General features: G+C 41.6%; 1 protein-coding gene across 1 annotated transcript in view; it reads right to left on the bottom strand.

The window, feature by feature from the left end:
- The window catches only part of PALM2AKAP2 (PALM2 and AKAP2 fusion), a 264,450-nt gene extending 250,447 nt beyond the window's left edge, over positions 1-14,003 (bottom strand). The window contains exon 1 of the mRNA XM_062017385.1: positions 13,925-14,003. Coding sequence (XP_061873369.1) covers positions 13,925-13,969 — 45 coding nt within the window. The 5' untranslated portion in view covers positions 13,970-14,003. The remainder of the gene's footprint in view (positions 1-13,924) is intronic.
- Positions 14,004-14,223: the final 220 nt, after the last annotated feature.

The following is a 14,223-nucleotide window of genomic DNA, read 5'->3' as shown; positions in this document are numbered from 1 at the left end:
GTACTAGGAAAAGAGTTTGAAGATAGCTAGTCCTCATCAGAGTAAGGGAAAATAATAATAAAAAAATCAAGTTTGTGATGATACTGGTTTGGAAAAAAATATCTGAACAAGGACACTATGGAGTATAACAAAAAACTGCATTGCCTCTTTTCTAAAGCAGAAGTTTAGACTTCGTGCTGAGTTTACTGAGTAAGGCTCTTTGGCGTGTATTTTTGAGTTGGATGGAGACTTAATGGATGCCATACATCACAGCATGGTGAGGAAGCACCTGTGCTCATCCTATCTGCCGTGTGCTAAACTTGGAGCAAGTTACCAACTTGCTTCCATTACTTTTGATATCTATTGTAAAACCATTTCAATAAACATCTGATTTGCCACAATGAGGATAGTTTTTGGATACAGAACAGACCCAAAAGCCAGATATGCATCTTTGTACAGATGTAGGTGTTTCAGTGTACAATTTAGACATTCCCTGAAGGATCGTAATTATTATTTTGGTGCCTTTTAGCCAAGGAAAGCATATCCAACATTTTGCAGATGGAATACGCTATGGTAACCTTCTGAAAGACAATACAGCTTGAACTGCTGAATGCCATGTATGCAGTCACTTTTCAGAAAGTGGTACCTTTCACAGTAAAAAAAATCACAGCTCTTGGACCAATCAAGATCACTGGTGACATTTCTCAATTATCCAAAGTAGTTTTATGTTTAGTTTTGTAAAGGTAACAAAATTGCTCTAAAAAGCATGAGCTAGGTTGCTAAATCACAGGTCGATGTGACATTTTTAACAGTTTAGAATTCAGGAGGTAATTTCTACTACAATACAGTAAAAGGCTGTCAACAGCTTTGCTACATTTGCATGCTGATAAGTACCCAACGTCTGCAATTCTGGATTGCACATGGAAACACACAACACTTTAGCAATATATCCACAAGCAAACCAATTGTTCATTGTTCATGGTTTAAGTGGGACTTCATTAAATCTAAAAGTTCTACTAAAAAAGGAGAAATGGAATACAAAACTAATAGCACATCAGCAGCAAAAGCTCCCTCTGATCAGTTTTTTAAAAAGTATGTGAACTGTCTTAAAACACAGAGACACATAAAGACAAACCTGTACGGCTATGCTATATTCTGGGTACCTATTGCCGTACCTTAATGCCTTCTGAAAGGCTTTTTGCATGTACAAGTTGAAATGCAGACACAAAGAGATGATCTGTCTGAAGCTGAGTTTTCTAGAGGCTTTTGACAATTCTTTTGCTTTATAGAGTATGTGTGATTCATTTTCCAGGCCCCACATATGTACTAAGGATATGATCCAAAGTTTCAGTGTAAAGTTTTGCGTTGATTTTGCAGATTTGTAGAGGCAGATGAAAAAATGTTAGGTTGGTCAAAGAGAAAAGAAATTCAATGACAGTATTGTCTTTATTTGGTTCTGTAGCATAACTTTATAGTAGCTGAAGGGCAGGGGTCTCATCCCCTTTGATTTTAGGCTGAAGCATTAGGAAAGTTTCAGTTTGCTAAGCCTTCACAGTTTGACACCTTCCAGGATCATCAAAGAAATCACAAACATAGTTTCCCTGGAACTGATAGTACTTCTTCTTTCCCCTCCTCCCCCTGCCATCTTCCTGGGAAAATTAAGCTATTACTATCCTTTTTCTTTTTCCTGTTGGTAACAGGAAACAGAGAAGTGAAAAGCTTTCTGATGAAAGGAAGATTCCAATCAAAGCACATCTCCTTATAAAGTGCAGGTAATACATAGGAAGCTTATTTCAGCAAAGGTTATTAAATATCTGGACTCTTGGTAACATACAAGAGAAGTCAAGGGCAGTGGCTGTTAAGAGCCCCAGGCTCTCAAAACTGTCTCCTGTGGATGAACATGAATATGTGGAGTTTAAAATCTGCTCAATTTTTTTTACATTAATATTTTAACTTTTGATAGGTGAGTTTAGACACTTTCTAACTGAGGCCTCCCTACTGCTGGTAAGAGTGTGTGATGAATGGCAAAACACATACCTGTCAAGTTTATAGGAGTGGTGAATCTCACTTTCTCTATTTACCTTCAGTCTAATAACTGGTTTTCCTGGGAAGTCTGATTTAGATGTGTGATTTGGCACATATCCGACACTTTTTAAGATGATAGTCAGAAATAGTGGTAACACTTATGAGGACAATATGGGTCTGTTCCTTCTCACTGCTGAATCCAGCAACAAAATTACTATTAACTTAATTGGAAGCTGGACAGGGTTCTACTGCAGAAGAATAGTAGAGGGACTGGTGGTCTAACTACAATAAAAGAGGTAGACTTATGTTCTTAGATGTGATCATGTTACCCAATACATTTGAATTCCAGCGATTGACTACTCACATGCTAAGCCTATTAAAAATGCAAAGTAAACCAAGCGAATCTAAGATTTATTTCACTATGGTTGGATTACATTGCTCTCCTGGGTCTCCAAGCACCCATACATTGCCTGTCAAGTCTCTGGGAAGCATTGGGCCTGGAATCACAAGAAAACCGATTGGCTGCAGAAGAACCCATTATGCATGAGCTACTTATCATTGTGTGACTGAGCAACATTTGGGCACAAGTGACAGTACTGGTGATCCACTCTAGGAGAAATACGTAAAGTTTTTTGTATCCTTAAACTACATCTGCTAAACCTTGGTGGTTTCTTCACTAGGCTAGATAACTCTTGACTTATTCTGTCTTCCCACAGAAGTAATCTTCCTCCATCTCTGATCATTCCTGTCTCTCCTGGACTCTTCTCCATCCAGCTCATGTTTCTCTTGGACACCAACATGCTTCACAGGTCTGACAAACACACCATTTCATGTGTATTATAGGTGTCATTCCTGTCTATATATACCAGTACATTTACCTTTTCCATGTTGGATGAGTAATGTTCACTAGATTACCTACCATCATCTTTGCTTCCGAGATGGTATCCAGCAAGTGATTAAGATTAGGTGTTAAGTTTCATTCATTTGTTTTGAAGATATCATGTGAAAAAAGGGTAATAATCTACCAGTACTATTTTAAATTATCTTTTATCATGTGTGTTCACAGACCCTTACAGTGAAGCCCAGGCTACAGATACAGTGACTGAGATCCATTAATTGGTCCAGGTTCACAAAATGCTGCCCAGAACTGGAACAAGGTCAGACCCAGGCTGGACACGCTTTGGTACAGGTTTCCATTGTGACATCTGGTTGCTATTATATGTATTCTTGCTTCAGCTCTCCAGTCACTGTTGCACCTGATAGCTTCACCCAGACTGAGATGTGAAAATGCCAAAACGAATCCACTGAAACCTCCTCCATTGAAACTTCCTCCAGCTCAGTGTGCTCCTTTCAGGCAACAGTATCAACTGTGCAGCAAGTCCTGCAGGAGTAGCTTTATAGTTGGTGAGCTCACTGGTGTCAAAGCAGCTCAGAGAAGCTTACAGTACAATACCATTTCTACCTTTGGTGGCACATGGATGGAGCTTAGTTAAACCACTCTCCAATCTGTACAGACAATGACAATACATAACCAGGGCCACTCAATCTTTTTGGACCTTACTGCCTTTCCACCAGCCACCTGTAACTTGCCCACAATCACATGGTCAATATTATCCACATCAATGGAAACTGGATTTATTTCACCGAAACCCACGTGTTTTCAAACTGAGACTAAGGACTATTTTTGTTCTCTTACCTGCCTAAAGTGAGGACATTGGTTTGCCCTCAGTGTTACAGAGCAAGCCAGTAGAAATTGGAGCTGCAGGTACTTGGACAAGCAAAATACCTGTCTTGTTTCCTTATACCTGCTTTTCAGGACTGCTTGCATGGGCTATGGCTTCTCAGGCAAGGAAGGTTGTTGCCATGCTCTTCCAACAGATAGGAGACAAATGCAGAGGGTAATTCTTCACAGCGACCTGAAATCTGTAGTAGAGTTGTGAAAGGAAATTCCTACCAGTCCTCCCCAATTTAATAGTGTTATACATCCTCTCCATCTCAGCAGTGGAGTTATCTCTAAAACATACCTTGTCTCCTTACTTATGAATTACTACACCATTTTAAAAGCCCAGACAAAAAATAAAAAATCATTAACGTAAAGAGTTGTCTATATGGGAAACTTTATTGATTCTGGAACAATTCCTCTGTGAGATATTCAGTTGTGTGAATTGCTGAGAAACTCATAGAGAAGGCTTGCACTATTCAGTATCACATTAATCTCATAAAAACTTCTGCTCAGCATCGTATGCAATATCACACATGATGAGGACAAAAATAGTTATAAACCATCTACATTCTACTATTTTTTTTCCCTGGAAATTAGGAAAGTCATAATGAAAAACATGAAGTATGAAGTATCAAACATGAAAGTATGAAGGAGTCTCTATTGGAGTTTAGGTTTTGTTCCTGGCTGGTTAGAAGTTACTTCCTTAACCAGGGCAATTTACTAAATTCCTTATGATGCTTGGATGAGCCTGTGTACAATCCTAATTCAACACTTTTCCCCATCACAAAGAGTGGTCTTAAAAAAGCAGCTTAAAATGCTGGGAAACGAATCAGCCTTCTGCTAGATCTTTCATCTCTAAAGTGTGGCAAGCGTGTGCATATGCTTATGTTTATTAGGAAAAAATATGTGATTAACAACTGACTCTAACTTTTTATGACAATGTGGGTAGGAATTCAAAATAGATAAAGGATTAACTCCCAAACACTATCCTGTCTGCAAAGAGCTACCAGAACTTGCCAACACAACCAAGACATTAATTTTGTACTACAGCCAGTGTATGAGACAATCCAGTCCCCTATGCTGCAGTTACAATAAATTTAGTGACACCTTAGATGCCAAATGCTTGCTTTATGCTCCAAACAGGAAACAGCTGGATGACTAGGGATCCCTTAAAAGCCCATGGTTGCTAGTGGAAGCTCTTCCAAGGTCCAAACACATGGTGCAGCACAGACCTGTTCCATGGGAGGCTAACAAGTGTGTGTGTGCACATGTTCTACAACCCTGTTCCCACTGGGAAGCCCACTGGGAAAGGACAGACAGTCTGTTGCTGCACTGCAGCATGCAGCACTCAGCTGGTTAATAGTTCAGTTTGCATTCACCACCACTCCTGAGTAACCTCAGCTCTGCACTCGTTCCTTCTGCTGCCATAAAGGGGCTGCAGCTGTGTGACTGCAGCGAGCATTACAGGCTGCTCAGCTCTTCCTCCTCCAGCAATAAATTACATGGTAATTTGCCTCCTAATTTCTGTCTGCAATTTTCAGCCTCTTTATAGGGTTTCCTTAGCTATTACCTGCCCAGGTTACCTCCTTCTACTGCAGTGCTGCTTGTAACTTTGTGTAGCAAAAGAACATGGCTGAAGCAGAGATGACAATGACATGTCCCCAAAAGGCTGGAAAGGACTCTTAATTTAGCTCTGTGCTGGTAAACTGAAGGCTTTCTGTCAAGGTATGTATTTTTTAAACTCTGAGCATCCCTCTTTCTGCTGTCCCAAATCTTCAGATGTCGGCACTGCTATCATTAGGCATTGCAGAGGGGCTGTGCCCCACCCTGCTCACTGTTGTCTGTGGATCCTGACAAACGATGCAGCATCTCAAATTAACATACACACAGCACTGCCTAAAACAACAACCTGAGCTCCAAGCGGTCTGAAAAAGGCAGAGACTCATAGATGACAGCAGGTCTCTCTCCTTCCAAAAAGAGCTCTCCAAACTGCATTTGTTGTTGGGGGTTTGGCTTTTTTGGTGGTTTTTAGTTTTTGGGGTGGTGTTTTTTTGTGCACAGAGAGCATTTGTTTTCACTGGTGAAGAAGAAGAAAGTGTTACATGCCTCCAGCACCTAACTTCATTGGAAGTCAGCTAAGTAATAAAAAGCATCTATGCGTCAAGAGCTACACAGGTCTTGGTGTGCAGTTGCCTAAAGACCACACCTGTTTCACTGCCATGGGACTTGTTGGGTGATGTTAACCCTTGGAAGTACATGGCTTTCTCTGATCAGAATTTACAACAGAGGAGGCTTTTCTATGCTAGGGAAATCAGGACCAGAAGCATGTGTAGTATCCCTGTGCTCCCTAGTCCTGCTCCTGAATGCAATCCTCAGTCCAAACAGTGCCTCAGGACGTGCAGGCCAGGTATGTGCTCATGTGCCATTTGAGATACGAAAGCATGTGATTGAATTCATGGCTCTCTTTGTTTTGCTGGTGAAATAAATCCCCTGACCAAGCTTCATTTTCCCTGTCAATAAATAAATACTTTGAAAACTTTGCAAAGTTCCTCACGACTCACTCAAGAAGAGGCTCAGAAACTAAATATTATTGTTGTGAGGCCTCATAATTTACTACACATGTGCACAGGCCTGCATTTTCCCAAATACATTGTCTTGTTGGTGATTGTACTTTGTAAGGATTCAGGTGATGAAAGAATACACCTCATTCTGTACAAGAATGAAACATTATAAAGTGGGTATAGAGTTAGATAAAATGAGTGATTCCTGGAAGAGCAAGAGCGCTCAAGGAGAGACAAAGCATCAGCCATGCATACCCTTCAGCCCCACCCTACCCTCTTCCCAGCTACCCATCATGGCAATTTTATCATGGTGTTTTAATCTCAAAGCCTCACCTCTGACTTCACATGAACATCTACCTTGCTGCTACCATGGCATTCACATTTGTTCTTAAAGTCCCACTCCAGGCTAGAGCTGTTTAGTTTCCAAAACTGTAAATCTGTCACAACTAGTTCACTTTACCAGAGACTTAAAAACAACAAAATCACAAAAACTTTCCACTCATTCTCATCTTTTGCAATATATAATTTGAAAAGCACAAAACAAAATCTAGTATCTGAGCTCCTTATCTGTGCTCAAGAGATGTTGATGTGTTAAGGGCTAGGAATGTGCTGTGGAAACAATTCTAAATTTAAACAGTTGAGTTTGGGTAAGTCTGGAGACTGTCTAGAAATTTCTCAAGAGCAAGTTGGTTTCTGGTTTCTACTTGTTCCTAGTTTTCACTAATACCTTGACAGCAATATTTTTTCATCATATTTCCGCTTCCCTTGCTGTCACGTAAACATTCCTAAAGGAAAAATACAGACAAAAACCGAGACAGTGATTTAAGTTTTCAGACATTATAGGCATTTTTCTTTGGCTTTTGCTTGAGAATGGGCAAAGGCCACAACGTTTTTAACACTGTGCATGATCTCCGAGGGTTTTATATGCTTTAGAAGTCAAGACAAGATGCAACTGTACTTGCACAGCTTTCCCTGTGCAATGTCTGCCTTGAAGCTGACTCATGGTATAGCTGCAGTCAAAGGCAGAGCTGCAGATCTGTGTGCGGGGAAACCTCTCTTCATCCTTTACAGCAAAGGTAAACATAACACTTCCTCTCCCATGGGTGATTTCCACTCAGGTTCACAGGAATCTCAGTGATTGATCATGTGCTCACAATTTAGAACTCATTTTGATTTAGTTTGCTCTTGTAAATACTTCCATCAGGATGTAGACTCTTCCTAACCCACCAGGTCTTCCTCACCACAGAGTACTCTGGAAATCTGTTAGTGTCTCACTAGCCCTTAAGTTCTTTCAGCTCAGAATATAAAAGGAGGACAGCTACAGCTTCAGGAGGATTTTGTATTTCAGGTACTTGGATGTTAGGACTGCTGAGGAATGAGATGTCCGGGGAACAGCTGTGATTAATCAGAGCCATAAGTACAATTGCAAATAGGATAACGAGAAAAATGGGAATGGAACAATTGGATTAAATTATGTAGCACGAATATTCAAATTAATCTCACAATGAATTGCAAGGACTCTCTCTAGGATCCTCTTGCTTGTTAAATGCTCGTGAAAGCATTTAAAGACATGGTTACACCAGGAATGCATCTGTATACACAGAATGGCTGCATCATGTCAGACTATCCATCCCACGTTACATTCTACCACATTGCCTAAAACATAAGATCTCAGGAGCATGGCAAGTACATGTAGAACTTCTCTGCCAGCCTCTGGTAACTTGCAATTAAAAAATTACTTATATCTAATGAGGAGGTGCTTAATGGATTTGATATCCATAAGTATGCTCAGGTTCTCCTGAAGACCAAATGTGCTCAGCACTCACCACATCCTGGACAGAGGGGCTCTACAGCTTAACAACTCATTTGAGATAGAACATCACTTACAATCTTTTGTTCACAACTACTACTCTCCTTAGACACTTATTTATTCTTGTGCCAAACGTTATGAGTAGTATTTTCTTACTTTCTCTCTCTTTAACACTCATGATCTTACTGACTTCTGCAGATACTTCTCACTCACTTGTTTTCCAAGTGGAAAACTCCCAGACTGTTTACTCTTTCCAGATCTTGTTGCCTCTTTTCTTTTTTTTCTTTTTGTTTTCACTGTGGGCTTTAGGTGTGAAATCAACTGAATGAAGACAGATTTTATCATGTCCTTAACTTTAAAGCCAAAACTTTACTTCCTAAATGAAGACATAGAAACCTAGTGTATTAAGTCATCACAGCAATACTAATTAGTTGACGAAATTAATTTGTCACAACTTTCCATGTGATTTCATACACCAGGGATTTTCATTTTCAGAAACAATGTTTTCTGGAAGGACTGACAAATATTGTGGAGAGGTGTAAAAGGACCTTTGACACAAGATCTACCTGCCATCAGATTGAATTTTATGACGTAATAGACAACAAGTGAATGGGGAAAACCCCCAAGATATATTAGCTTTTCTGTCTATAAATTTCCAGAAATTTATGGATATCACATGATGCTCTTTGCAGTTGCTGAATGTTCACTCAGAAATGCAGAATGCCTAGGTTACTAGCAACTGTGAACCTGTACTGGTACTATCTTTCCAAAGACAATTGTATTACCATTCTCAAAAGCTTCTTGAGAAATTAGTGCAACGCTATATGTAAAAACATATTCATCTACTTCCCATTTGAAGCACTCTAAACCTTCATAGGTTTAACTGGTGTGGAACTCATCTGCTTTGCAGGGTGAGGATGCCCACCTCATCCCTGTTGAATTACTTCCCATACTTCTTCTAGTTCTTGTGAAAGACAGTACAGCTTGCACTGTGCAGAGCACTGTTCTGCAGTGCAGGCCCTGTGCTCCCTTCTGTTTGGATGCACACTGTGCACTGGCCTCAACAGCAGCTGTATATAGGTGTGAGGAACTTCATTAAATGGAGGACCTCATTTACCAAATAATCCAACTTGCTCTGCAGGACTGCTTTTTGTGGTGGCATTCACTCCACCATTCTCTAGTTACCTGCACATTATCACAGAATCACAGAATGTTAAGGGCTGGAAGGGACCTCGAAAGATCATCTAGTCCAACACCACTGCCAGAGCAGGACCACCTAGAATAAGTCACAGAGGAACTCGTTGATTTTGATTTTTCATTTACATGAAGGTACCAATACAGGAAAAATAATCTTCAAGCCATGAAAAGCTGCTTCCCACAAGCTCTCCCCTGCCTTTGCTCTCAAGGAACAAGGCTCTGTTCAGCAATCTCCCTGACCAAGAGCAACTTTTTGAGACCTGTCAGTTAGCCATTCCTTACTTCACCTAAGGAACACCTCACTGACACAACACTGTCCTGCCATACTAAGCCAAACAGCTGGTGGCATTTGAGTAATGTCACGTTCAGCTTCACAAACTCATACTCAGAGAAAAAGCCAGGTACCTCAACAGGAAGTATCTTTGACATGGCTGCTTGAAGGTCAATCATTATTGTTTTTCAGTGCTTCACTGAGTTATGGGCTCCCAGAGCTGCTAAGTGGTAACCATCATTACTGCTGTTTCTACTTGCTAAGAAATCAGCACATTTCAGTAGTTTCCCACTTGTGTCTGTAGGCCAGACATGTCCTTAACCTGCAGAACTCCTCCTGCTGTGCTGGTTGTTGCTGTTGCTTTCTCCTCAGTGCTGTCCCTCAGACTGCCTTTAATTCACCTGATCTATGGGTAACACATACTGGCTGCACTGTATGTGTCATATGTGCATTTGTACTCCAGATGCACTGCTACCTAGTGAACACCCCCACTTCCCAGCTTTATGGCTGCTAGCTAAGCAATGGAAAATAGTCACATTTTGTCTGTCTTTAGATCACTCTCTGGTGGCAACCTCTGTAGTCACAAAGAAGGGGACCATATCGTAAAGTCTGGAGCCACACAGTCTATTTCTCTGAAATGTGACAAATTAATTCAGCTCACCTGTCCCCTGGCTGCTGAGCCTGCTTCCTCTGGGACTATTTGCATTCCAAACTTCTGAGCAACTTGCAGCAGGCCTAGTTTCTAGAGCCACAGAAATGCTTCCTTTTTCACCCCAAATTTTCTCTACTGCACCCTTTCAGGAAAAGAGCAGATGCAAGCTCTTAAGTATGTTATGGGAACAAACTCAGAGGGAAGACAGCTTCCATCCTCCTCTTTTAACGTCTTGCTGGCCTCCTGTGAGGCATCTTCCTGCAGCGTTAAGAATGGGCACTGCTGGGCTCTGGTGGTCACAGAGTGGCAGATCGGTGTTGTGCTGACTTAGGGCCAAGCTCAAGCAGATAATGGAATCATGGAATGGCAGAATCACAGAATGGTAAGGGTTGGAAAGGACCCATAGAGATCTTATAGTCCAGCTCCCTGCTAAAGCAGGTTCCCCTAGTTCAGGTTGCACAGGAATACATCCAGGGGGGTTGTGAAAACCTCCAAAGAAGGAGACTCCACAGATGTTAACAGCAGTGTGGCATGACAGAAATGTTTACCAATACCTGTTTGTGGCACACATGATACCCAACTGAGGAGATGTGATGTGGCCTCTACTCAAAGAGAGATCAGAAAACAGATCATATGACCTCCCTTTGACACAGAATATGTTTTCCTCCCAGGGGGAACTAGATTTCACTTTTTAGTGGTTGTCTCACATCTCTGCATTCCTCAAAGACTGTTACAGTGCTCTGAGCCTCTATAGTCAGTTTGTGAATTTTAGGAACTTTAGAAATAGATTAAAAATCACACCTTAAGCATGTACAATGATATTACAAACATACATTTAAGTTTTTTGATTTTTTTTTCCCTTGAGCATCACTGTATTTTTTGAAGTCTTAGTTAGCTGTTTCTTACCCTGGCAAACCATAGCATCCAAGCTCTCTTCAGCTTGCAGCATCCCTAGCAGCTCTCCAAGACATGGGAAAAGTCCATTATTCACATTTTACAGATGGAAAATGAAGGCACAGAGAGGCTAAGTACTTGCTGCTGGCAACATAAGTGGCCTACTCATATTCACCAAGGTTTAGATTAATGTCCTAACAGTTAGATCCCTTTTTTCCTCTTCTCATGACACTTGCCCCTGTGCCAGACAGGCATATATTAAAACTGTGATTACTCAGAATAGCAAAGTACAAAATCAGATTCTTCCAAAGGCGCCAGCCTTCTGGTGCAAATATTCATATTTCCATGACTGGATTCTGTTTTCCTTAAATACTCAGTGATGCACACTTCAAATTTACTTTGCCTTCCTGACAAACTCAGTTCCTGTGGTGGTTATGGAAGCAAGTACAAACATATAGGCAACAGTGTGTAAAACCACTTTACCCAGTGGTAAAAGGTTTTCTTCCTATATGCCTAGCATTCAAACAGCTTCACAGAAAAGTGCTGCTGTAAGCCGCAGCTAATCTGAGTGAGACACTGCAGCTTGTTAAAACAGAGGGAACACAAAGCTGAATGCCACCTTTTTCTCCTTCTAAGAAAGGCCATACAACTTTGAGGACTGAACTTATTTCAGCTAACTGGTAGTAGAAGAGAAGTGCCTAACTTGCATCATGTCATTCATCCTGATGGAGCAAAGCTTATACTAGAAATAAAATTCTCTGTATTCTGATAAACATCTGCAGCAGCCCAGGCACGGGAGAAAAATTACCAAACAAGCTTATTTGGAAAATCTGTTGCTCTGCAGGGTGGGTAAGCAAACAGGTCAGTTTATGGACCCACACTCAAGCTAAAATAAAGCAGAATATTTTTATGCTGATGTAAAATTCTTTCAATATAATTCACTGCATGCCTTGCTATACTAATTTTTATTTGGAAATAGAAAATAGAAATAGAAACCAAGATGGAAATCTATATAAAAAATGATGCTCCAGATTCTCAAGGCTTTCTCTCATACCAGCGTAAACTTACTGTAAAAAGCTACAATACACTAGGTGATGATTTCATATCCATAATGGCCACATTGGTATGAAATGCAAAGTACTAGGAAGCAGAGCATCTGATGTACTCTTTGGTGAAAGTTTTAAGCACATCACAAGGAGTGGAAATGGATGCTACTTGTTTCTCCGTTACATGGCGGTCAAAAGAAGCAGGAATATGCCAACCATTTGTTGTTTTTTAATGTGGAGACAGAAGTTTTCTAGAGCTATGCACAGCAGCAACGCGCACAGCAGCTCTGCAGTATGGTTCTGCTGTAAGGAAGCCCCAAACCAGAGGCAGGAGCAAGGATTGCCTCTAGGGGAATGTTTCTTATGTTTCCATTTGGAGATTTGACAATGTCTATGCTGACAGACAACTGTGAACTAACTTAAAAACATGTATCTACTTTCTTCTATCTGAAAATTAAACAGCCATAGTATCCTCCCTCCCCCTACAAAATAATACCATTTGCTCTTTTTTTTTTTTTTTCCCCCCCAGGAAATATTTGAGAGAGAAAAAAACCCTCCAAACTGTTTGCTTTACATTTGGTTACTTCAAATCTCCATGGACATAGTAGTAGAATAGCTCAGCAGCAGCGGCAGCGGCAGCGGCAGCGGCAGCGGCAGCAGCCATTCCTTTTACTACAAAGGAAATCTGTAATCTCTGCTGGCTACAGTAACACTAAGCATCTGTTGATCACTGGGGGAACCAGAGAAGGGATTGTAAAACCCATGTGGGCTCTGCCATCTTCTGTCATTTCCCGTCAGACCTCCAGGTGTGCAGTCCCCGGCACGGACTGTGCCACACGCCTGGGACCGGGCACAGCTGCATCGACATTTCAGCCACAGGGAAGAAGAGCTGGGTGTCATTCGAACAAGGACAAGCTGTGTGGGGCTGGCAGACTGGCAGTGCCCACCGAAACACAGGCCTTTTGACACGGTGACTGTGCCGTGCTGGAAGATGAACTGGCAATTTCTGTGTGCCAAGATGATGGTTTTTAGACACCCAGGCTGAATCCTCACCAGATATCACTGCCCATGTACCTCTGAGGTCTGCGCTAGTCGAACCCATGGCTCACTCCAAATAATGGTACTAAGTGTGAAAACAGGAGTTTTAACTAAAATGGGGCAAAATCCTGCCAAGACTTTACCTCCTGGCAGGATGCATCTCAGCAGGGAATTTGTCTCAAAGCATGTGCTCAGCTATGGAGCTGAAGTGACAGTTTAACTAGAAGCTCAAATAATTACACAATTTTGATTATCCACTGCTTGTTTTTGATTTTCTTAAAAATTAGCAATATCATAATTATTTTCTGCAGTAAAAGCCACCCTGCAGCAGATCATTTTGTTTAACTTCTTTCTTCATCAGCTAATCTAGAGCTCCCACCACGAGAAAATATCTTTTCAGCAGAGTACTGATTTTCTCCCGCAATCTCCCCTCCTCCCCACTTATTCCTTCTTTTCTTCTCCATCATCAATCTTTTAAGCGTGCCACTGTGCATTCACATTTTTCTTTCTGCACGTGTCAGCTCAATGCTCTTCCTCAGAGCCCTCTTTTCTCCGCCAAATCCTGCAAAGCAGACTTTAACCACTCATTTCCCGAACGGAGAACTCGATGCACAACTTCGCGAAAGCCAGGCTCTCCGTGTGCTTCCCAGACACCGTGACAGAATCCCCCCTTCCCTCCACAGTCCGTGGCTACGGACAAAAGAGCAAGTAAAATGAAACTGACTTACTGCGATGGCTTGGAGCCTTTCCTTGTGCAACTCGGCTTCCGCCATCCTGGAGAGGAGGACACGGGAGCAGAGAGAAGGAGACGCGCTGGGGCGAGGGGGGGGGGTGGGGGGGGGGGTGGGGGATTGGGGGAGGAGGGGAAGAAAAAAAGAAGGAAAAGAACCAAATAAAACCAAATCACGAAAACACACTACAGTCACCCAGGGGCAACTGGAGTAATTGCAAAGCAAGCCGAGCTAATGTGTAGCAGTCAGACACTTTTGGAGGCACTGCAGGCTGGCTCACGGCAGAATCATTTTAG

This window comes from Colius striatus, chromosome Z (assembly GCF_028858725.1).
Source record: "Colius striatus isolate bColStr4 chromosome Z, bColStr4.1.hap1, whole genome shotgun sequence".
Classification (NCBI taxonomy): Eukaryota; Metazoa; Chordata; class Aves; order Coliiformes; family Coliidae; genus Colius; species Colius striatus.
This window is presented reverse-complemented; position numbering and strand designations above follow the sequence as displayed.